The sequence below is a fragment of the Rhinatrema bivittatum genome, chromosome 5 (assembly GCF_901001135.1).
Source record: "Rhinatrema bivittatum chromosome 5, aRhiBiv1.1, whole genome shotgun sequence".
Classification (NCBI taxonomy): domain Eukaryota; kingdom Metazoa; phylum Chordata; class Amphibia; order Gymnophiona; family Rhinatrematidae; genus Rhinatrema; species Rhinatrema bivittatum.
The window spans coordinates 205,843,349-205,869,817 of NC_042619.1; the positions used below are offsets into that span (position 1 = coordinate 205,843,349).

Here is a 26,469-nt window from a genome sequence, read left to right on the forward strand (position 1 = left end):
GGGACTGCAGGTGGCACTCTCGTATATGTAGCAGTGCCCAAGGTTTTGATCTGACTCCATCTGCTGGTAAGGATGTACAACCCACTTTTCTGGACTGATCTGGGTATGTTCAGGAAACAGTATTCTACATGAGGTCTCAGAGACTTATATAAGGGCAATATTACTTCCTTTATTCTGCTGAACATTCCTCTCAAGCATTCGTCTGACTTTTGCTATCGTCTTAGCAACCTGTTTTGCCACCTGAAGATAATTTGATACAATCACTCCCAGATCCTGATCTTCTTTCATGATTGGAAGAATTTCACCCACTATACTGTACCGCTCCCTTCGGTTTTTGTAGCCTAAATGCCTAATTCTGCATTTTTTAAGCATTAGATCTTAGTTGCTAGACCCTAGACTATTCTTCGAACTTTGCTAGATCCCTTTTCATATTTTCTATATCTTCTTGTTGAAGGTTTTGATATCATTGGCAAAAAGACAATGACCAATCATGTGGCTATTAAGCTTTAGAGAAACATTTCCCAACCTAGTTCTGCATGCAAATCTCACTCATCTGTATATCCTGAAAACCATAACAGATGGAAAGCTGCCAGGACTGGGCTGGGTAACAGTCAATGGAGACAAGAGCGGTCTTCCTCAGACTATACCTTCAATTCATTTGAAAAATGACTATTAAAAATATTGATTTTATAAAAATCCGTTATAAAGCAGGTATCTGATACAATACTAAACTTCCATTTTCCATTTGCAGCAGGTATCATCGCCTTCATGTATCACAAGCCATTGGCCATTCTCAATTTCAGGACTCTCCTTCGTTTGGAAGTGATTTTTGGCTTCCCTGTGCTGGAACCTACCTGCAGCATGCACTGAGACACCACTCCATGCGGGATCTCTGGGAAGCGTTGCTGGAGGTCATTAAGTACCTGAAGGTCCAGTTGCTGGCCACTCTGCGCCATACCTGCAGCGCTCTGACCCCAAGATTCTCTCAGGGTACAGGGTCAGTGGGACCTCCAGTGGTTATGATCTTTAGATCTTTCCTGCATTTTCTATGAAAGAGAGAGATAATGAGTTAGCTAACATTTTTAAGTAGATATTTCTTAATTTCTCTAGACTTCTATGAATAAAATTAGCCATTACAAAAAGAAAATACTCCTTGGTGAGAGGGATGAAGAGTACCTTGGGCAAGTCACTTTACCTTCCATTGCCTCAGGTACAAACATGGGGTAATTTTCAAAATGATTTACACATGTACATTTAACTACTATTGTAGCAATTTTCAAAAGCCATTTACCTGTGTAAAGTGCACTTACATGGTTAAATCCTATGGACAATTTAATGGCATATATTGTAGCAGTTTTCAACAGTCCACTTGCACAGGTACAGTGCATTTACACAAGTAAAGCCCATTTTAAGCATGTAAACACTTCTGAAAATCAGGCCTTCACTGTAAACCCACTGGGAATAAGGAAACACCTACAGTATCTGAATCTAACCCACTTTGAAATGCCTGAAAGGTAGAATATAAATAAATATCCATTAATATCCAGACTGAGTTAGACCTGCAACAGCCCACTAGGCAGGCACAAATGGGCAGACTGGATGGACCTTTTTAGCAACATCTTCTGTTTCTAAATGTGAAAAGAGTCAGTCATGCTGAAGTATGAGCCTAGTAAGAATAATATCCAATATTTTAAAATGTCATAATTGAAACAGAGGAATTAACCTTATAAACAGATTAAAATGGGGTCTCTTAATGGCTATTAAAATGGTCACCAATGTCAGTAAGCACAAAGCTCTGCGAGCTACAACACATGTCACAGGAAAAATGAACGTTTGGTAAATAAGTGAAATCCTATCACCAGACTAGATGTACAATACAGCTAGAGAATGCAAGCAAACACCTACGCAATCCATCACAAGGGGATTTAACAACATGCAACAGTTACTATTAAAATCTTTTTGAATAATTTAAATAAATAAGTTCAGAATAAATGTAATTCCTCCTTCCACCTCTCTCCAGTATTCTCCCACTTTATGAATCATTGTAGATAGTATGTCTTTGGAGAACACCTGTTACAGGTAAGCAACTCTGCTTTCCCCAAGGACAAGCAGGATGGTAGTTCTCACACGTGTGAATCAGTAGCTACGGCTGCTCCCCAACACAAAAGGGGACCAACAGACACCAACCAGGTGATAATGGGCACAACACCACCAGTGCTGTTGGTAACAGAGGGGGAGACAGGCGGAACCCAAACAACAGGCCCTAGGGTTGGGAGAGTTGGGTTCTACACCTTGAACAGGTTTCCTGAGGACAGACTGGCTGAAGCTACTGTCGCGTTAGCCACCCCTATTCAGACCCATAATGAGATTTGAATGTGTGGAGAGAACTCCGTGTCGCAGCCTTGCAGATCTCCACGGGAACTGCTCACAAGTGGGCCACTGACATTGCTATGACTGACAGAATGAGCCTGGACATAACCCTCGAGATGCGGTCCCAGCTGGGCACAACAGAAGGAGATGCAATCTGCTAGCCAAGTGGATAGTGGCTATTTGGCAATGGCAACACCCAACCTATTCTTATCAAAAGAAATAAAAATTTAGGTGGACAGTCTATGGACTTCTGTCTGCTCCAGATAGAAGGCTAAGGCTCGCTTGCAGCCCCCAACTGTGCACTGCTCGTTCTCCTTGGTGCAAATGGGGCCTGGGAAAGAATACTGGCAGGACGACTGACTGGTTAAGATGGAAATTCATCACGACCTTAGGCAGGAACTTAGGGTGCGTATGCAAGACCACCCCTGTCATGATAGAATTTTGTAAAAGGTGGATGTCATTAAGTCGTGGAGCCTGCTGACCCTGAGAACATAAGAACATGCCATGCTGGGTCAGACCAAGGGTCCATCAAGCCCAGCATCCTGTTTCCAACAGTGGCCAATTTAGGCTATAAGTACCTGGCAAGTACCCAAAAACTAAGTCTATCCCATGCTACTGATGCTAGTAATAGCAGTGGCTATTTTCTAAGTCAATTTGATTAATAGCAGTTAATGGACTTGTCCTCCAAGAACTTATCCAATCCTTTTTTAAACCCAGCTACACTAACTGCACTAACCACATCCCCAGGCAACAAATTCCAGAGTTTAATTGTGCGTTGAGTGAAAAGGAACTTTCTCTGATTAGTTTTAAATGTGCTACATGCTAACTTCATGGAGTGCCCCCTAGTCCTATTATCTAAAAAAGTAAATAATAGATTCACATTTACCCACTCTAGACCTCTCATGATTTTAAACACCTCTATCATATCCCCCCTCAGCCATCTCTTCTCCAAGCTGAACAGTCCTAACCTCTTTAGGAAACAGAGAGAAGGATTAAATGGTCAAATTTCTCATTGGAAAAGGGTAAGCAGTGGAGTGCCTCAGGGATCTGTACTTGGACCGGTGCTTTTCAATACATATATAAATGATCTGGAAAGGAATGAGACGAGTGAGGTTATCAAATTTGCGGACGATACAAAATTATTCAGAGTAGTTAAATCACAAGCGGATTGTGATACATTACAGGTGTACCTTGCAAGACTGGAAGATTGGGCATCCAAATGGCAGATGAAATTTAATGTGGACAAGTGCAAGATATTGCACATAGGAAAAAATAACTTTTGCTGTAGTTACACGATGTTAGGTTCCATATTAGGAGCTACCACCCAGGAAAAAGATCTAGGCATCATAATGGATAATACTTTAAAATAGTCGGCTTAGTGTGCTGCTGCAGTCAAAAAAGCAAACAGAATGTTGGGAATTAGAAAGGGATTGGTGAATAAAACGGAAAATGTCATAATACCTCGGTATCGCTCCATGGTGAGACTGCACCTTGAATACTGTGTACAATTCTGATCTCCGCATTTCAAAAAAAGATATAATTGCGATGGAGAAGGTACAGAGAAGGGCAAGCAAAATGATAAAGGGGATGGAACAGCTCCCCTATGAGGAAAAGCTGAAGAGGTTGGAGCTGTCAGCTTGGAGGAGAAGAGACGGCTGAGGGCGGATATGATAGAGGTCTAAGATCATGAGAAGTCTTGAACGAGTAGATGTGAATCGGTTATTTACACTTTCGGATAACAGAAGGACAAGGGGACATTCCATGAAGTTAGCAAGTAGCACATTTAAGACTAATCGGAGAAAATTATTTTTCACTCAATGCACAATAAAGCTCTGGAATTTGTTGCCAGAGGATGTGGTTAGTGCAGTTAGTGTAGCTGGGTTCAAAAAAGGTTTGGATAAGTTCTTGGAAGAGAAGTCTATTAATTGCTATTAATCAAGTTTAGTTATGGAATAGCCACTGTTATTAATTGCATCAGTAGCATGGGATCTTCTTAGTGTTTGGGTAATTGCCAGGTTCTTGTGGCCTGGTTTTGGCCTCTGTTGGAAACAGGATGCTGGGCTTGATGGACCCTTGGTCTGACCCAGCATGGCAATTTCTTATGTTCTTATGTTACCAGAGGATGTGGTCAAAGCAACTAACAGAGGGGTTCCTAAGAGGATTGGACAAGATCCTTAAGGAAAAATCCATAAATAGTTATCAGATAGGTAGACTTGGGAAAGCTAGCACTTATCCTTGGGAGTGAGATACAAGAAATAGATCAACTATTATTTGTCACAATCAATACTTTGTGTTTACGTTTCATATGTATAGTGTGGTTATGGCACAACTAGTATTTATGTTGTTAAACTCCTCTATCAGTATTTTATATTGCTTATTTGTCAGTATCTTATATTGTTTAATTTTCATAGGTATAGTGTGGCTATGGCACACCGCTGTTATTTGGTTTAAGTCTAGTTCTTCTTCTGTTCTTTCCCTCCTTACTCTCTCTACCTTTATATTCCGTTAATGTCACTCTCAGTATTTACATTGTATTTATTTCATATGTTTATTTCTACCCTGGTTCCTTCTCATATATGTAATGTCACACTCAGTATTTTACTGTATTTACTTCATATGCATTTTGTTATAAATATCATATGCATTTTGTTATAAATATCTAATGTTCATTTTACCCTGGTTTGATGTCATATCATATCGGTTTACATGTGTCATGAATGTCGATATAGAAAAGAATAGAATAAAATAAATACATAATAAACAAACTATTGGGGATCCAAGAGTACTTGTGACCTGGACTGCACTGTTGGTGATAGGATGCTGTGCTTGATGGTCCTTGATCTAACCCAGCAAGGCACTTATGTTTTTAGAGCTTTCTTATAGTTAAGGTGATGACAAGACAGACCACCCAAAATTTTTAATCAAACCACTAAAAAAATATCATCCAAAACAAAATTTTTTTAAAAAAAGGAAAAGGGGAAAAGAAACAGGAAAAAAAAAAAAGCAATAAAAGACTTTAAACACAACATGCTCACCCTTCAACATGGACAGGAGTACATTGTTTTTAAAATAATTTCTCTCTCTCTCCTATTTTGCTTTCAATCTTTTGAATTTTCAAAAAAGATGCAACAATGATTTGCCTACTGGATTACAATCTATGATCCCAAAGTTCCAAGATTAACCTACTGCAGGAAAAAGGCTTCAAGAGGAAGGATTTCTGAATTCTGTGATCTATAAAATAGATCCACTTGTTCAGCACAGAAAGAAATCCTAAAATTCTACACACTCAAAGTGTGCCTGTGGAGTAGCATTGTAAAAACCTATTCTATGTAAATAAAAGAAAGAAACTTGATCTCCTTCATGAAGAATGACTGCTGTTGCTGACTGCTCACATGATGAAGTTTGAAGTGCACCTCATTTTACTTTGTTTGCCGAGATTTGTTCTTGAGATCATGAGAACTATGTGCTGCATGGGGGCCTGATGGAGTAAGATGGGTGATGCCAACATCTCCAGTTGAACTCTGGTCTCTATTTCCTTTTCTGGATTTTGCCTGGCTGCCCCCCTGGAAAAAGGCAGCATATGACAGACTTCTACAGAGCTCTAACTTTTTTAGCCTCTCTTTATAGGGGAGCCATTCCATCCCCTTTGTCATTTTGGTCACCCTTCTCTGTACCTTTTCTAGTTCTGCTCTCTCTCAGGCCGATTCAGTAAAAACGCGGGAGAGCGGACGTACGCCCGCTCTCCCGGCGCGTGCACCGGCCACTTGCCGGTGCGCGCAATACAATATTCAAATGAGGTGGTGCGGTAGAATCGGGCAAAAGGAGTGGTGGCTGTCAGCGGGTTTGACAGCCGACGCTCAATTTTGCTGGCGTCAGTTCTCGAGCCCGCTGACAGCCACGGGCTCGGAAACCGGATGCTGGCAAAACTGAGCGTCCAGTTTTCGGCCCGACAGCTGCGGGCCGAATTCAAATTTTTTTCTTTCTTTTATTTACTCTTCGGGACCTCAGACTTAATATCGCCATGATATTAATTCTGAGATTGCACAGAAAAGCAGTTTTTACTGCTTTTCTGTGCACTTTCCTAGTGCCGGAAGAAATTAGCGCCTACCGTTGGGTAGGCGCTAATTTCTGAAAGTAAAATATGAGGCTTGGCTGCACATTTTATTTTCTGTATCCCGCGCGCATACCTTATAGGGCCATGAACATGCATTTGCATGTTGAGGGGGCTATTAGGTGCCGCAGGTTGGACGCGTGTTTTCCTCCCCTTACTGAATAAGGGGTAAGGGAAAACGTGCGTCCAAGAGCAGGCTATCAGTGCGCTCCGTCGGAGCGCACTGTATTGTATTGGCCTGTCAGTGAGATGCAGCAACCAGAACTGCACATAGAATGTGTGATTGCATCAAGGAGTGATACAAAGCTGTTACATTCTTTTTATTCTCCAGTCCCTTCCTAATAATTCCTATATTGCTTGCTTATTTGACCACTTCCGCACACCGAGCCAAGGATTTGAAACCTATTGTCCACGATAATGCCCAGATCTTTACAAGTTTTTTCCCTATGTGCATCACTTTGCAGCTTTCCACATTAAATTTCATGTGCCATTTGGATGCCCAGTCTCCCATGTTCCTCCTGAAATTCTCACAATCGCTTGAGATTTAGTAATTTGGAATAAATGTGTGTCATTTGCAAGTCTGATCTCACTCATTCCTTTTGCCAGATCATTTATAAAGGTGTTAAAAAGCACCAGTCCCAGTTCAGAATATAAAAACAAAGCGTCAGAACACTATGCATCAAGCCCGGCATTCTGTACTCACAACCTGCTTATTATCAGATAATACAGAGCGTTTGAAGTACGTTTTATCTGTGCACTCTGTATTTAAATACATCTGGGTTTTTTTTCAGCTTTTGCTGAAAACCCTCTCTGTATTAGGACATTCTAATTTGCTTGGTTTGCCAGTATCCTTTGAAGATACCTCCCTCGGAACTATGCACTGCTAAGACTCTCAGCTTTCCCCAAGTTCTGGTTTAAAAGCTATTAAAAGGTTAGCCAGAAGCCTGGTTCCACTCTGGTTAAGGTGGAGTCCATCCCATCGGAATAGGCTCGCCCTTCCTCAGAATGTTCCCCCTGTTCCTAACAAACCTAAAGCCCTTGTCACTGCACCATCGTTTCCATCCATACATTGAGGCTCTGGAATTCGGCCTGACTCTGGGGTCCTATAAGCTGAATGGGGAGCATTCCTGAGAATGCTACCCTGGAAGTTCTGGATTTCAATTCCTTACCTAAAAGCTTAAATTTAGCCTCTATAATCTCCCTCCTGCACCTTCATATGTCATTGGTACTCACATATGCCACAACAGCTGGCTCCTCCTCAGTACTCTAAAATCTCATCTAGGAGGTAAGTAAAGTTGCTACATTTGCACCAGGCAGGCAAGTTACCAAGTGATCCTCACGCTCACTAGGCACCCATCTATCAACTTTCCAAATGATCAAATCACCCACTACATTAATCGTCCCAACCCTTCCCTACTAGGCATGAATCCGTGAAAATAGATCCTCAGTGCAAGAGGATAAAGCATCAGCAGGAGGGCAGGTCCTAGCTACAAGATCATTTCCCGCCACACCAAGATGGTCTCCTGCCAAGTTACCTTGCTCTTACAAAGCAGCACAAGGGATGTTAGACTGGAGTTGGGGGCTGCTCTGTTATGATCCTGAAAGAGCTCCTCTGTATACCTCTGCTTGTCTCTTTCTCCTCCAGATCTGCCACTCTAACCTCCAGAGATCAGACTCATTCTCTGAGAGCCAGGATCTCTTTGTACCGGGTGCACACATGCAACCTTTTACCAACAAGTAGATAATCATACATGTGGCATTCGTTGCAAAAGACTGGATAGCCCCCATTTTGCTGCTGGGCTTGAGTCTGCATCTTAAATTTGTTGGGTTGATGAAGTCTTAAAGGATGATTAAGGAGTAGGAATGTTTCAATTTAAGGGCCATTTAAGGGATTTTAATGTTAGCTAGTGAATGACCAGCAACAGGATTAAAATTAGTCAATCACTAAAATCAGGGTTAATTTAATACTATTTTAAGTGACTGACTTATTTTGAAGACCTTCCTCCTAGTGGGGGGTGATATCTACATATCAAAAAATGAAGCTGGGGTAAGTGGGAGGGTAGGAATCAAACTAGTATCTAGTTGCCCATATCCCTGGGTCACTCCAGTATTTACCTTCTTCCACTGAGAACACTGACCATTCAGTACTACTCTCCATTTCCTATCTTTTAACTAATTCATAATTCACAGCAGGATAGTCTCCTATCCCATGACTTTTTAATTTTCTCAGGAGTCTCTCAAAAAGGACTTTGTAAAAAAAAACAAACCAAAAAAAAAACCCCGACAACATAGCCACTAGGGATGTGCATTTATTTATTTTTTTAGTTTTCGATGTAATGAAAACTGAAATGAAAGCAAGCTAAAAAACAAACTGAATAATAAAAATAAAACAAGAAAATAAAAACATTTTATGGCCGCACATCCTTAATATCCACTGGGTCATCATTATCCCCACATGTATTACCCCTTAAAAAAAAATGTAGATTTGTAAGGCAAGACTTCTCTTGAGTAAATCTATGATAGCTCTATCCCATTAATTCATGTCTATCTATATGTTCAGTAATCTTTAGAATAGTTTCTATGACGTTTCCTGGCACTGATATCTGGCTCACCAGTCTATAGTTTCCCAGATCACTCCTGGAGCCCTTTTAAAGATTGGCGAGTGGCCAATGTAATACCAATCTTCAGGTACAATAGATTTTAATGACAGGTTACAAATTACTAGTAATAGAACTCAAAAATTAAATTGCAGACCTTTCATAACTCTGGGTTGTATAGGATCTGGTCCAAGTGATTTGTTTCAGCTCCTCCAAATCACCACCATTAAATACAGTTTTTGGCATTGGTATCTCCCAAACACAGCCCATAGGAAACACTAAAGCAAATAATTTATTTAGTTTTTCTGCTATGGTCTTGTCCTCTCTAGGTGCCCCTTTTACCCCTCGATCATCTACCAAGCCAACTAACTTTTAGACTTCCTGCTTAGGATGTATTTGAGAAAGGTTTTATGAGTTTTTGTCTCAATGGCAAGCTTCTTTTCAAGTTCTTTTATTGCTTTATTAATGTACGCATCTAACTTGCCTATTTTCTTCATTTGTACCCTCTTACCATTTTGTGAAAAAATGTTTTTAGCTAAATCATCCTCTTTCATCTCACCTTTTAACCATGCCAAAGTTGTCTGATCTTCCTTTAATGCATTGAATACATCTAGTCTGAGCTTCCAAGGTAGTATTTTTAAACAATGTCCATACCTGATGTAAAGTGGCCCCACTACAGTTACTTCTTGCACCAGATCCTGCATTCCACTAAGGATTAGATGTAAGATAGCTGCTCCTCGTTGTCAGTTCCTGGACCAGCTGATCCATGAAGCACTCATTTATTGTACCTAGAAAAACTTTACCTCCCTAATTTGTTAGCATTTCATTGTCTTTAACTGTTCATTCTGGCCGCTAAACTCTTCCCCATCATACATATAATTCCTATCCATAAAGATTCCCCAGTGCATTTGATCTCCTGCATGCTATCCTTAATATAGAAACATATATAGAAACATAGAAACGACGGCAGAAGAAGACCAAACGGCCCTTCCAGTCTGCCCAGCAAGCTTCACACTTACTTTCTTCTCATATTTATCTGTTTCTCTTGGCTCTTAGTAACCTATTGGTTCTATTTCCCTTCCACCCACACCATTAATGTAGAGAGCAGTATTGGAACTGCATCTAAGTGAAATTTTATTTATTTTTTATTTTATTTTATATACCGGCAACCGTTTGCACATCGTGCCGGTTTACAGATAACTTACAAACAAGGATATATAGGCAAAGCCTTTACAAAGAACAGTTTTGTAACAATAAACTCAGTAACATAGCAATAAACAAGATAAATAGGTGGGGAGGAGAGGTATATAGGTAGACAAGACAAAGAGAGAGGGAGGGGGGGGGAAAAGGATACATGAGGAAAGGTATGTACAGGGGTTTGAGGAAAATGTGATAAACACATAGATTATTTACAGGCTAGTATAAGCGCAGAGGAACAATGATTGGGGGGGAGGGGCGGGTACTAACTGAAATTTTAGGTTTGAAGTTCATTGGGGGGGGTGGGTGCAGGGAGTATGTCCTGAAGAGGGGGTGTTGGTGGGGGTAGGCGGTTGGGTGAGGATGTTTGTAAGGGATGATGAAGATTGTGATTGGGGGTATGCTTGGAGGAAGAGCCAGGTTTTGAGTTTCTTTTTGAAGGTGGGTGTGGAGGTTTCGGTACGAAGGTCAAGGGGCATGGAGTTCCAGAGGGAAGGGCCTGCTAGGGAGAGGGCCCGTTTGGTGGTGGACATAAGTCTTGTGGATTTTATAGAGGGGTGAATAAGGGTTCCACGGAGCGAAGATCGGGTGGGTCTGGTAGAGGTACGGGGGAGGAAGGGGGGGTTTAGCCAGTTGTAATGTTCATTAGTAATACTTTTGTGGATGAGGGTAAGGGTCTTGTAGGTAATGCATGAATGAATGGGTAGCCAGTGGAGATTAATGAGGGTGGGAGTAATGTAATATCTAGCTTAATTAGTTAGGGGTAGTAACCGCCGCAATAAGCAAGCTACACCCATGCTTATTTGTTAACCCAGACTATGTAATTCAGTCCTTGTTGGTTGTTCTCTGTATATAGATCCACTTTTCTTCATTCCCCCTGCCGTTGAAGCAGAGAGCTATGCTGGATATAGTATCAGACTTATTTGGTTTGGGGTATAACCGCTGTGACAAGCAAGCTACTCCCCGCTTTTTTGTGAATGCAAATGCTTTTCTCCACATTTCCTCTTGCCGTTGAAGCTCAGAGCAATGTTGGAGTCGCACTAACCGTGTGTATGTTTATTGAATAAGGTTATTATCTCTAGGTAGTAGCCATCATACCCGTGAGCCACCCACTCTTCATTCACGTCCTCTAGACTTTATGGATTCACAGTGTTTATCCTACGCCCCTTTGAAGTCCTTCACAGTTCTGGTCTTCACCACCCTCTCCGTGAAGAAATACTTCCTGACATTGGTTCTGAGTCTTCCTCCCTGGAGCTTCAAATCGTGACCTCTGGTTCTGTTGATTTTTTTTCCCATTCCCCCTCTCCCTACACCATTTTGATCTACCCTAGCACTGCTATTTTTGTATCCTGGTATCGCACAGCTCAATTGGTTATTCTCCTTCCACTAGGTTTCTGAGATGGCAATTATGTTATCCTCTTCATTCAGTGCTATACATTCCCATTTTATTCTGGCATTTGCATAGACATTTCAAGGTATTTTTTTTTTTTTTGTATTTACAACCTTCCTAGCAGTTGACAGGGATAATTTGGAATCTTTTAACTCAGTCTGCTTTTTACTTTAAAGCAACTGGGCTACTTTTGCCTTCATTGGAAAATTTTTATCAGGATACTGTAGCGTCCTTGTTCTGATATTGTCCTTCGAAGATTCCCTACTCTGAACCATGCGCTGCTCAGTTACTGCTTTTCCCTTTGTTCTAGTTTAAAAGATGCTCTATTACCAACATTTAGAATGGCAGCAGTTGCTACAGACCCAGAGCTTTTAGAAACTTTAAACCTCAATATCTTCCCAGAAATTAAATATAAAAAAGGGGTAAAACAAACAAGAGCTGGCACTTGGCTTTCACGCTGGGTGAGATGGTAAACTGCTGTCTAGATAGTTAATATGAGCTATGTATTAAGCAGGATTGATGATACACAGCATGCTCATGTTGTAAATAAAGTTTAATTTCAGTTACAAATGAAATTAAACCGATGTAAGAGGGACTAGTGTGGAGCGGGTGAGAGTAGGAGAGAATGATGAAGGACAGACTTTACTTATGTGTGCAATGACAAACTAAGAAGATATCAAACCCTCTGGCAGGTCAAGAGAGAAGGGAGCTGCTGTACTGCTGAGGAGGAAGGGACCATGGCAGCAAGACATCTCAGCTCCCTCCACAAGTCAAAGGCAAGGAGGAGTTAAAGGGGAACAAAGACGTGGCAAAGGAAAGAAAGTGTAAGAATAGCAGAGACCAAGAGTAAGAGGGAGAGAGCATGCAGCAGGTGATGAGATGACAGCATAGAGCCAAACAAAGAAAAATAAAGACTCATGCTTGATAAAAAGATAGACAAAGGATTGAGATGAAGGAGAAAGAGAAAAATGGCAGACGAAGTTGGGAAAAATGTTTGTACAATTTTTAAAATGACAAAACATAAGCAGTCAGTACTGCTCTGCAGAAAGTGTGGAAAAAAGCCACTCCTACAGAATACTCCTTGCCTATCTGCATGAACTGCAGAATCAATGCCCTCACACCAACCAACCAACCAGAAGAGAAAAGCAAGTTTGCTTACCATAAACGGTGTTTCCGTAGGTAGGATGAATTAGCCATGCTGTCATGGGAACTGTCTATCAGGGCCCAGGAGGCGGAGCTTCAGAAGTAGAATACAGAGCTTTGCTCTGTGCGGCTGCACGTGCCTTCCCACGCAGAAAAAACGGTCTTTTCTCAGTCTGTGATTTAGTAGCGTAGTCACGTAAGTGAGAAAAATAAAAAATGACTATCCAGGGAGGTGGGTGGGTCAACATGGCTAATTCATCCTGCTAACTACGGAAAAACCGTTTATGGTAAGCAAACTTGCTTTTTCCCCGTTGATAGCAGGGCTGAATTAGCCATGCTGTCATGGGAGTCCTAAGCTCCCAATCACACACACAGGTATTTAGGAAAGCATTATGCATGATTTAAGTGTGTGGATATTCAAGTACAGGTTTAGGTGGACATAGTCTGTAGAAGAACTCGTCCGAGTTTAGCATCATCAGCTGTCTATTGATCTAGACAGTAATGAGATGTGAATACATGTACAGATGACCAGGTGGCTGCTTTGCAAATATCTATGGCCGCCACCTGTCGCAGATGGGCTAGGGACGCCGATACTACCCTCACTTGATGCGCATTGGGTTGCGAAGGCAAGGTTGTTTTGTTTCGTGTAACAGAATTGAATGCCCTATGTTATCCAGCTATATATGGTCCGTTTTGCTACCGGTAGACTGGGAACGGTTGGGTTGAAAGTGACAAATAGTTGAGAGGCTCGACTCGGAATACGTTCGTCGTTTATAATACGCCAGTCCAACGTGTGCAGTAATCTTTCTCTATCATTTTGGTGAGGTTTGGGAAAAAATGTGAGTAACTCAATTGACTGGTTCAAGTGGAATTGACTGACTACTTTCGGAAGGAAAGAAGGATGTGTGCGAAGTACCACCTTGTGATGATAGAATTGCATATATGGGCTGTAGTGAACCAGAGCCTGTAATTCACTGACCCTGCGTGTGGATGTTACGGCAATGAGAAACACTACTTTCCATGTAAGATATTTAATGTGAGCCGCTTCCATTGGTTCAAAGGGGGCTACCATTAATTGCTCTAGTATGACATTTAGATTCCATGGTATCGGTGGTTTGGAAATCGGAGGTCGAAGGTGAGTCAGGCCCTTCAGGAAACGGGAGACACAGGGCTGGACCAAGATGGGTTGTCCTCTATACGGTCATGGTAAGCTGCTATCGCACTGAGATGTACTCTGATTGAAGAGGTTGCCAGTCCCGTAGAGTATAACGAATGAAGATAGTCTAACAGTATTTCTGGTGCACAGTCTAAGGGAGGTATTACCCTTTGCAGAGCACCAGGACGAATATCTCTTCCATTTGAAGCAATAATTTCTTCGTGTGGATGGTTTTCTTGAGACGAGAAGTATAGTTTGTGCAGAGAGTGATATTCCTTGTTCCGTCAAGAGGAGCTGCTCAATCTCCATGCTATCAAATGTAGGGATTTGTGCATGGGATGGAGCAGTGCTCCTTGTTCCTGCATCAACAGATCCCTGCGATCTGGTAGTGTTATTGGATGCGCTATTGATAGGTGTAGAATGTGGGTATACCATACAGGCTGATACAGTACAGTGCGCTCCGACGGAGTACACTGTTAGCCTGCTATTGGACGCGCGTTTTCCCTTACCCCTTATTCAGTAAGGGGAGGAAAATGCGTGTCCAACCCGCGGCACCTAATAGCGCCCTCAACATGCAAATGCATGTTGATGGCCCTATTAGGTACGCGCGCGCGATTCAGAAAGTAAAATGTGCAGCCAAGCCGCACATTTTACTTTCAGAAATTAGCGTCGACCCAAAGGTCGGCGCTAATTTCTTCCGGCACCAGGAAAGTGCACAGAAAAGCAGTAAAAACTGCTTTTCTGTGCACCCTCCAACTTAATATCATAGCGATATTAAGTCGGAGGTCTCGAAGAGTGAAAAAAGTAAAAAAAACAAAAAACTTTGAATTCGGCCCGCGGCTGTCGGGCCAAAAACTGGACGCTCAATTTTGCTGGCGTCCGGTTTCCGAGCCCGTGGCTGTCAGTGGGCTCGACAACAGACGCTGGCAAAATTGAGCGTCGGCTGTCAAACCCGCTGACAGCCGTCGCTCCTGTCAAAAAGGAGGCGCTAGGGACGCGCTAGTGTCCCTAGCGCCTCCTTTTGCCCGTTTCTACCGCCGGGCCTAATTAGCATACAGAATCGCGCGCACCGACGAGTGGCCAGTTCGCCCGCTCTCCCGATACTGAGACTGCAGTATATGCTGGGGTGGGCCAGAAACACGATTCTGTTAGACTAGACAGGACTTAAAGGAAGAATGCTTGGAATGCTATCAAAAGACTGATTGGGAAAACCAAAATGATTAAAGCATTGTTTTCAAATAAGCTGAAGGGGAAAGGGTCAGGGACCATGGAGTACAGACCAAGCTGAATTACACAGAATCTAACTCATTATGTACAGTGCAGAGAAATAAAGTTTCATACAGTTAAATATTTAGAAATATTTATTGGCTGCACATTGATGACTGTGCAGCTCACAACAGCCATAGTTTAGACATTAAAACAATTAACATTACAATACAATCATTAAAAATATAAACATGTAAAATTCAACTCTAAAAATCGCATTATCCCATTACCAGTGCTCTTGACTTCCTTGCTTCCTATCATCACTTATGGTTAAGAATCAAACCTCTTCAAACAAGTTTGCTTATGGTAAACGTGCTTTCCATAATAGGATGAATTAGCAATTATCTTGGGCAACGGGCCCTGGTGGCACCAAACTAGACCTCTCTCACTTAGCTTATAGAGCGTTTTCTCTACTGAACATGTGCAGGATTTCCTGCATGACCGCTGCCTCCGAGATCCTTCAAACTATACATAGCTTTAGGAAGGAATCCCATCTGACCTCCAGGGAGGTGGGCAGGTAGCTCATGGTTAATTTCTCCTACTATCTATGGAAAATACTGTTTATGGTAAGCAAACTTGCTTTTTTCCAGTCAATAAGCAGGCTGAATTAGCCATGATCTTGGGAGTCCCCAACTTAAGGTTGCAAAATCAAAGAATACAAATGTTTATAATGATTTTATTTTGCAATCCATCCTTCCAAAATGGAAATCAGATTAGAATTGAAGTACTTGTGACAGCACCACTCTACCCACAGTGCTGTCTGCCTCTGCTTGCTTGTCCGGCAATAGTGGGCTAAGAAAGTATGTAGTGAAGACCATGTTGATGCCCTGAAGATGTCCTCAATGGGGACATTGTATAGATTAGCTACAACTGATTTTGTGGGCATGAACTGAGCTGATTTGAAGGTGGGCCACATTGTAGTAGTGACGACTGCAGCTCAGCCAATTTGCCATCGTCCATTTTTCAACAGCAACTCCCATGTGATTAAGGTTGTAAGAGACAAATAGCTTTGATGATTGTCGGAAAATCTCCATCTTCCACTTATAGTATGCCAACACCCTTTTACAATCCAGTGTACTCAAGTCCTTTTCCCTCTGATGAGTATGTAGAGAGGAAAAAAGATAAGTAAAACAATGTTTTGATTCATATGGAATGAAGATACCACTTTCGGCAGAAATTTAGGATTAGTTCGCATCACCACCTTATCGTGATGGAAAAGCAGGTAAGACGGGTAGTGAAATTTGCTAATGCAGATTGCTGAGACAGTCATGTCAATTTTCAGTGGTGCCAACTCCAAATGTTCAAATGGGGGTTGCATAAGTTGCTGAAAAACATTAAGGTCCCAGGCAGAAGCAGGGTGTCTCACAGAGGGATGAATGTTAAGCAGCTACTTCCATGAAGTGAGTGACTAATACATGCACTGCGATGCAGCAGTCATTGATTTAATCATAGTAAGCCGCAACTGTTCTAAGATGCACCTTCATAGAAGAGGTGGCTAGACCCACTGAAGAAAGATGGTGGAGATAGCTTAGTAAAATCATGACCTCACATGAAGCGCGAGAGAGAGCGCGAGAGAGAGCGCGCGTGTGTGTCCACCAGTTCCGATAATGTGCAAGATGTTCAATACGTCCTTACGCAGATCAGTCTCTTCACATACATGAACATTCAAAGACTTCATCATCTTTTACAAGAACTTTGAAAATGTCAGATCTTCAGATGGAGAGGTATGCTCTGGTGGAACTGGAGATGGCTCTGAAAGGAACCCTGTCAAGCTACTTGGAGACTCCCCCAGTGAATGGCCTCTCAAATTTGCCAGAGGAGAAAGGAATCATGGGGAGACTGGTCTAGTTGAAGGAGCAGGTGTTGACAGATACATCGCATTGAGTCTTCCTGGTGATAAATGCACACTGATGAATCCCCCTGAAGAGAGAGGGGAGAGGCCGCCGGCATTACCACAGACACTGAATGAGTTAGCAGACAAAGATAAGTAGCCAGTGGTGAAAAGACTGCATGGAAGAACTTGTCCAAAACTGTCAGTTACTCCATGGACGACTGGATTCTCCACATCTGTGAAGGAGGCTCTATGTCTTCCTCTGGGACAAGAATAGGTTCATCCAATCTCAAGGGTTGAAAGGACGAGGACAGAAGGACAATAGAGCAGAGAGGCTGAGGTCCCTTCAGTCATAACTCTTAAGAGATCAAGTAACCCACTAGTTAGGTATTGTGGATATTAAATATCTGCTCTGGAAGAGGTATGTGTTTATATGGCACCGGGAGTGCCACTTCCAAAACGTCCAAGTCAAGCCTCGCGTACTCTGCCTCCTGCATTGGGGACAGGGCTGGTGTCAACACCGAAGTCACTCGTTGGGATTTCTTGGGCCTTGACGAATGCGTTGAGGAAGACTGAAAGTGTGCGATGCTCCTGTGCTCCAGGAGCAGAATGCTTTGACACTTTTGAAGGAGATCTGGAGTAAAGCTCCGATGTGTTGGTTAAGGAAGGTCTCGGAGCTTTATGTCTTCAGAGCTTATGGTCAGCTGACTTTGGGGCATGCTTCGTCAAAGCCAAAGCTTCTGACACTGTAGACTTCAAACGCTTTGGAGGAGTCTACACTGAAATAGTCTGCGCATAGTGCTTTAGCCATGACTTTTTCAGTGGCGCTGATTCGTGAGCCAATTCCCCATTATCCTTTGGCGCCCTATGCATCAGCAGGGTAGGCTTTGATGTAGCCTGCTTCAGAGCCTGCATCGCTCTGAAAATGCCTCTCATCCATCAACGATCTTCTATCCAGCCTCAACCTGATACTAAACACCAACAAAACGGAAATCCTTATAATAGCACCGGATCAAGCTGCCCCGCCAACATCCAGCAACTCTCCAGACACCTCAGGATATGCCACCGCACCTCAAGTCAGAGATCTGGGAGTACTACTAGACAACAGACTCAGCCTCAATAAATTCATAAATAACACTACAAAAGAATGCTACTTTAAATTAGAAGTGCTAAAGAAACTAAAGCCCCTGCTACTCTACAGGGATTTCCGCACAGTACTCCAAGCCATCATTCTCCCCAAATTAGATTACTGCAATTCACTCCTGCAGGGCCTTCCCGCATACACCACCAAACCACTCCAGATGGTACTGAATGCCACTGCAAGGATCCTTACTAATGCCAAAAAAAGGGACCATATCACCCCGATCCTCCAGCATCTCCATTGGCTTCCCATCAAATACAGGATTCAGTTCAAAATCTGCATGATGATTCATAAGGCCATACACAACATCTCTCCCCTCAACTTAACCTTCCAGCTTCAACTACACTCTTCTAAAAAACCAACCAGATGGGCATACCAGAACAGAATGATCACCCAACCTGCAAAATCTACCCTGAGGAAACGCGCTCTATCTACAGCGGGCCCATCCCTCTGGAACTCCCTACCACCGGACCTCCGCCTTGAGCCATGCCACACTACTTTTAAAGTGAAACTCAAGACTTGGCTCTTCCGTCAAGCTTTCCCAGAGAGCTAAAGCAAGAAGAACCACCACCACCCTTGTCTTACAACAATAATGTAATGTCCATATTGCTTATATTACTTCAGTTATATGTTCCAAGTTGTGTTCTAAGTTGATCTTAGTTGTTTCATAATTGATTGTACTTTATTTTAGATTATCCGTTTATTATATACGATATGTTCCTTGTAAACCGCCTCCCCGGCGATAGTTATCTCTGTTAAATGTGAACTGGAGTGATACGTATTGTATACAGGAACTTCCGGTATATAAAAACAAAAAATAAATAAATAAATAAATCGCATATATCGAACAGGACGGCGATTGCGACTGTGGCCTTTTTGGCATCGTTTCACTCTGAGCTTTCAACTCACTGCATGGCCAGGTGCAGGAGGCTATTCTAACTTCACTGCCCAGAGCTGAAGAAGATTGGCTGCATCCTTGTGTTCTCCAGAGCTCCTCAATGTTTCCTGCCCGTCCCTTTTGGGCCCAGAGAGACATTTTGCTGCAGGCTACACAGCTGATCATGGTCGCTGACATTAGGCACCCAAAAGGGCAGGCTTTAAAGCCTATAACTCCCGGAGAAAACAATAAATAAATATATAAAATAAGAGGGACGTCCATCCGTGCCCCAGCATGGAAAAAAAAAAAAAAAAGAAGCAGCAACGGAAGCGTGGGAAATCCCAGAGATGCTCAGTAGAGTAAAAGTTTTATGAGCTAGGAGAGAAGGGTGCAGTTCAGTGCCACCAAGATCATGGCTAATTCATTCTGTTTATCAACAGAAAATGTATTTTGCATTTTTAGATACCATTTATTTCCCATGTCTTCCTCCAAAGATTTTTAAATAACCAAGTTTCGAGTTATTTCTTAAAAGCCTTCACACCTCTTCTCCATCAATTGCAACTGCAGTGAAATGGTGTTCCATAAAAAAATAGGGCCAGCTTCAGATATGGCCCTCCCTTGAACCTCTCCCAGGTGTGCCTGTTGGATGGTGGGGACCGATAATAGACCTTGATTAGAAGATATACATTCTGCAACGCTGCCTATGTGTAAACTAGTGTCCAACCTCCCTACCTCAACTTTATAGATAATATTATGAATTATCATTAAGACCTTATAATATAGTCGAGCTACAAAAGGAAATCAGCGTAGATTGTACAAAATGAGGGTAATATGATCATATTTACCTATTCCTAATACTCACACTGTGAAATTCTGCAATTGTAAGTCTAATAGTTTTCACAGGAACTCCTAGAAATTAGTTGTAATAATCAAATCCTGAAAAAAGTAAAGTTTGTAGGACAAACCGAAAGTCACTGAGCTCTAAAAAAAAAAAAAAACAAAAAACTTCAATTATCTTAACACTCAGTTTGTAGTAACCTGATTTCACTAATCTCTGCAGTTGTGCCTTCATGTTTAGTTTGCCATCTAAAATAACTCCCAAGTTATGGGCTACCTGTCAGGCCGATACAGTACAGTGCGCTCCGACGGAGCACACTGTTAACCTGCTCTTGGACGTGCGTTTTCCCTTACCCCTTATTCAGTAAGGGGCGGAAAATGTGCGTCCAACCTGCGGCACCTAATAGCGCCCTCAACATGCAAATGCATGTTGATGGCCCTATTAGGTATGCCCGCGCGATTCAGTAAGTAAAATGTGCAGCCAAGCCGCACATTTTACTTTCAGAAATTAGTGCCTACCCAAAGGTAGGCGCTAGTTTCTACCGGCACTGGGAAAGTGCACAGAAAAGCAGTAAAAACTACTTTTCTGTGCACCCTCCGACTTAATATCATAGCTATATTAAGTCGGAGGTCCCGACGTGTAAAAAAAGTAAAAAAATAAAATAAAATAAAATTTTAAAATGGGCCGGCGGCTGTCGGGCCACAAACCGGACGCTCAATTTTGCCGGCGTCCGGTTTCCGAGCCCGTGGCTGTCAGGGGGCTCGAGAACAGACGCCGGCAAAATTGAGTGTCAGCTGTCAGCCGCCGCTCCGGGCTAAAAGGAGGCGCTAAGGACGCGCTAGTGTCCCTAGCGCCTCCTTTTGCCTGTTTTTCCCGCACCACCTAATTTGAATACTGAATCACGCACTGGCGAGTGGCCGGTGCGCGTGCCGGGAGAGCGGGCGTTCGTCCGCTCTCCCGCAGACTTTACTGAATCGGCCTGTGTGTAACTAGAATTACTTGCCATTCAAACTCAAACTTGGGTAAGTCAAAATTAAGTGAACGTCTTGATAGATACATAATCTCTGTTTTTGACACATTTCAGAGAAAATCTACTCTAATGCATCCATTTTCTTTAAATTGCATGTATGTAATCTCAAGTTCCTCTAAGGCTGAGAACAAAGAATTCTTTACTGGGAAAAAAAACCCTGTATATCTGCAAAAATCTTAAAATTAAGGCCCGATCCCTCTATCAGTCTGCATAAAAGGGATAAGTATACATTAAATAAAGTAGCCAAAAGAGAACCCCTGTGGTAAACCCATTTTTACATCAATCCAATTGGAATTCCCACCATCTGTGGTTACCATATATTGCAGATCAGTGAGGAATGACAAACCAGGTACACATCTTGTCATTGATATCTATCTCTGCTAGACGAGTTAAACAATATCCCATGACCTATAGTGTCAAAGGCTGCCGAAATTTCTATAACTAGAATATATGAATGGCCATAGTCAGTACCTCTGAAGATTGTATATTATAGAAAGCAACAAGGTCTCCGTGCTATGGTTTATAAAGTTACAGCACCCAAAACAGCACCAATATAAACTTATTAAAGAAACCAAACTCAGAACCGAAAAGTTCTTTTCAAAAACAAAGAGACACCAGCCACAATGTTTCGGGCCAGGGAAATTAGTTTCCCTGGTTTTGTCTCTCTCCCTTTCCCCTCCCTCTTTTAGATGCAGTTAGGCAGCACTGGGGATGCCATGGGCCACAGCAGTGATTCTTCTTCCATAAGGACCAGTGGCAAAGGCCAAGCAGGGCTACGCTTCCTATTCGGTGCAGTCCAGCGTCATTGTCTTCCCAAGGCCAGTGTGCCTTATTGAGCCCTGGGCAGCACCAGACATCCGATTTCTGCCACCCTGCCTAAACATTCATTTGCCCATTTTCTAGGTGTTTTTATGGGAAACTTTTTTTTTAGATTCATATCCATCTTTCCTTCTGTTTAAGCACCTTGTACTTTGGGTTATTAGTTCGCTACTTGGGCTGGTTCCAGCTTGGTGCAGCAGTGCTCCGATTTATCTCCATCCATCAGGGCAGGAGATCTTTGCACAAGCTTCAAATAAATAGTGAATTCTCTTCACAAAAGAAACCAAGATTTATAGACAACAAAAATCCTCATTTGTTTTCTCTGCTATGAAAATATTTTTTCCACTAACACAAAGAGGACAATTTTCAAGTTTTACCTGGGGGGAGAAGGCTGTCTGAAAAATGCCCACCCTGTGGGGCCGATGCTGTAAAGCACACCCAGCATAGCGCAGGGTTTATACGCAATTGGATGTGCATTCTGGTTGCAGTAAGGAGATTATGTGTCCAAAACGCGTGCCCTAAATCACAAACCTGATAGTGCCTGTCAGATGTTAATTGCATGTAGATGAGGACATCAGCTATTACCCTCGATGCAGTAAAGTGCTGAGCACCCAACACACACTTTATAACATGGCAAATTTAACTAGCCTCGGAGATGGAATGAAGTCAACTTGCAGTCAAAGGCTCATGAAAAACAAAAAAATAGGTTCTCTGTGTTGTGATAAACGTGTCCTTCCCCTTAGTATCATTGTGACACTTTAAATTTACTGCTTTTGATGGAGAAATATTATATATGTTAAATTTCTTTAAGAAAAAAAAAACAACTTATCACTATACAATTTGGACAGGCATAGCAAGTCCTAATATTTTGCTGAGGTCGCTGAAGTGAGTTAGGAAAAAAAAACAAAAACGTGGGATCAAAACAGATGCTCATACTGAACGCCTGTTGCAACTGGGCACCCAATGCAATAAACCATTGAGCACCACGGACGCTCAATTAGCACACCCTTTTTAACGCTCTCTCTCATTTAAATATTGCAATGGAGCCCAGGGAATGTGGCTGCGTGCACATTAGGAAAACAGGCGCTCAATACGAGTGCCCCTTTACAGCGCGCATCTTATAGCCTCGGCCCCTGTATTTGGGTAAAGGTGGGGATAAGTAGGGAGAGGCAACAAGCAGCGTAGCTTTGCATTCTCAAAACTGTGCGTTGTCCAGGGAAAAGGTATCCACGGGAAAAGCAGGTACAGCTCTCCGTGCGGACTTTTCCTCTAGCAATTTTCGAGAGAAAGTAGGGGCATCCTTTCCCACTTAGAAGTGGTGTAAAGTCAGCAGAAAAGAAAAAAACAAAAAAAACCCACATATCCACAGACCCTGCAACAGTTTGCTGAATTTAGAAAATTTCCCGTAGAGTTCTGTTTTTCCCTAGAAAGACTAACAACCATTTACAGAACGAGGTCAGAGGAAACCGTGGGATGACAGCACTCTCCTCATCGGACTTCATCAAGAATAGACCTTTACACAAGGCCTGAGCTACAAAGAGGGAGGAAGAAGAGGAGAAAAGTGCACCCGGACAGAAATTAGAGGCAGACAGGTTTGCATGGTCTTTGATTCTTACACTTTCTGTTGCTACCAGGATGACTTTAAATGCCATCTTCAGAATAAAGGAACTGAGTACAGTTTCTGTCTCATTTAATGAACAATCTAACAAGAATACAAAACCAAAGGCTTTCAAAGGGGATTTTGTGGAGAAATAAGGCTTTCACCTATCCAAGCCAATGCAGAGGCAAGTGAAAGGCACACAGAGGCCCAAGTCAAGAGCAGTCCGATTCCGCTGCACATAATCTGATGGGCTGCTTCAGAGTTCTGCAAAACTGCTTCCATCTGAGTCATGCTAAGTACCTTGGGGAGTGGCAGAAACACAAGTCTATCAAGTCTGTGGTGAGTAAAGGTTCAAAGAGCAGTGCCAGAACTCCCCTGAGGCAGAAGACATTACATTAACAAAGCTCTTTCTAGAAAACACAATTAAAGCTAAATACATTAGCACAGGTACCTAGGTATAAACTGAATATAAAAAGTCCACTGCTATCCACTCAAAGTGCAAAATAAAATGCAGGAAAAAAAATTACAATTTCTCTGTAGAACCTGATGGCGTGGCTATCAGAAGGAAGAAGGCAGTACATTACAGAAGATGCATCACAAGAGGGAAAGCACAGCCATCGGAAGGAGAGAGGAGCTACAAAAGCAGCTACCCCAACTAGCAGCCGCTGGTGGGCATGGGCATAGCCAAAGACCTGATGGGCTCCCAAAGTGGGATGGGCAACCCCAGCTGGGGGCCGCCACAGATAGCCCACCCAGCAGAGCAGCAGCAGAGCTGTATGGCATAGGCAGCCTTATTCCCAGGCATAGCAAAGTAGTCCCAACCCAGGGCAATCATATGGCTCGCCTGGCCCATAGAGGTATCCCCATGGGAAGAAAGCAATATCCACAAAATGCCACCTCAGTATGGTCAGCAAGGTATAAATAACTACTGCCAACAGGGTCAACAGCCATATTACAACCAGCAGCTACAGCCCCCGGACCCACCACCCCAGGCACAGTACCTGTTGCAGACTCAGCAGCAGTATCAACCTCAGCAGAGATGCTTCCTTGAACCCATTCTAGGCTGAGTTTTGTATAGAGATCTAAAAGGTATCTCCAGAAAGAATTGAAGGAGGAATACAAATTTGGTTGCTCCGGTTATAAGTAACAATTCTGTAATTCCATCTTGCTTAATGCTTACTCTGCTCCTACTAAATGTTCAGTCTCTGACAAAAAAAAATCCCACTGATTAAATGACCTGTTAGAAGGTTTAAACCCTTTCTTTTGTATCACTGAAACCTGGCTTAATGCCAATGATAATGTTCTTATAAATCAAATTTCTCATTCTAATTATGATGTATTTCATTTTCCTAGACCTAAGCAAAAAGGTGGGGGTTTGTTAATAATTAGTTTAAAAAAAAAAAAAAAAAAAAAAGAACTTAAACTAGTACCCTACAAAGTAGAGATTAGCCCTCCTATCGAGGTGGCAATCTTAAAATCAACCAAATTAAATTTAGGCTTGGTGTATTGTCCTCCTGGTATCCTACAAAAGGACTGTTCCTCATTGACGGGCCGATACAGTAAAGTCCGCGGGAGAGCGGGCGAATACCCGTTCTCCCAGCGCGCACACAGGCCACTCTCCTGTGCGCACGATACAGTATGCAAATTAGGTCCGGCAGTAGAAACAGATAAAAAGAGGCGCTAGCGACACTAGCGCGTCTCTAGCGCATCTTTAGGACAGGAGTGGCGGCTGTCAGTGGGTTTGACAGCCGAAGCTCAATTTTGCCGGCGTCGGATCTCGAGCCCACTGACAGCTACAGGTTTGGAAATCGGACGCCGGCAAAATTGAGTGTCCGGTTTTCAACCTGCGAGCCGGGGGCCTACTTCGAATTTTTTATTTTTTTAACTTTTTTTGCCCTTCGGGACCTCAGACTTAATATCGCCATGATATTAAGTCAGAGGGTGCACAAGAAAGAAGAGCGCACTGTACTGTATCGGCCCGTGAGTGAATTAATCGTAAGAGACTTTAACCTTCATGTAGATAAGACACCTAGAACCACAGCCTGTCAAATGTTTAGAGGCAATGAATGCTTTGGGGTGGTCCCTAGTTGTTTCTAAAGCTACACATAAAGCTGGACATATTTTAGATCTAATATTTGCCAATATTGGTAATTGTCTAATACTTCACACATTACTACCCTGATCTAATCAAATCATCAATACAGGCTGAAATAACCTTCCTTAATCCTTCCGCTAAAATTCTAGATCAAAATAATACTTTTACCTTCAGGAAAAAGACTGACAAGGAGGCACTTTCAGAATCAATAGGAAATAAGCTCCTCGAATTAAACCAAGCTAATGCCTCTTCTGCCTTTGATTCCTGGGAACAGATTGTCAATGACGTAGCTGATAACTTCAGTCCTGTCCTAACTAGAACCAGTAATAAAGAATCATAAGAATCCATGGTACAATGATAATTTAAGATGTACTAAACAGACCCTTAAGAAATTTGAGAAACAATGGTGCAAATACCCTTCTTCTGAATCTCTAGGAAAATATAGATCTCTCCTACCTAAATACCATGCATTAACAAAACAAAACAAAAAAAACCTATTATACTAAACAGATCTATGGAGTAATTTTTAATTCCAAATTACTCTGAGGTTGTTAAACATTTAATTAAGGACCCATCATCTTCCTTTCTGAGAAACCACAACTCTTCAAAGTCCGCTTGTAATGAATATGCTACTTTGTTCTTAGATAAAATTAATAGGCTGAAAAATAATTTTCCTATCTGCTCTCTTACAAAAAGCTCCTGAGAATTCCCATGGCTTAGTTAAATGGACCACATTTGACAGAGTAACTGATCTTGAAATCAGTCAAATTATTGCTAAAATTAAGCCTGCTACTCACCTGCATGATGCAATCCCAGTCAGTTCCTTGAAACAAGTAAACTGCGTCATTACTCCTACAATCACTACCTTAAGTTAACCTTTCCCTTTCAGAAGGAGTTGTTCCCCATCTGGTTTAAAACCAGCTGTGATAAAGCCTATTCTGAAAAATAAAACCTGCAGAATTGACGATTGGGATAACTACTGCCCTATATCTAATTTGTTTATAAGGG

The 26,469-nt window shown here is 42.2% G+C and overlaps 1 protein-coding gene across 3 annotated transcripts in view; it reads right to left on the reverse strand.

The window, feature by feature from the left end:
• Window positions 1-26,469, reverse strand: part of TAB3 (TGF-beta activated kinase 1 (MAP3K7) binding protein 3) — a 106,691-nt gene that overhangs the window by 60,209 nt on the left and 20,013 nt on the right. For 2 of the 3 annotated variants that reach the window (XM_029603094.1, XM_029603096.1), the window contains exon 2: window positions 855-1,046. In XM_029603094.1, coding sequence (XP_029458954.1) covers window positions 855-956 — 102 coding nt within the window. In that variant the 5' untranslated portion in view covers window positions 957-1,046. The remainder of the gene's footprint in view (window positions 1-854; window positions 1,047-26,469) is intronic. The other variant, XM_029603095.1, reaches the window with a different exon arrangement.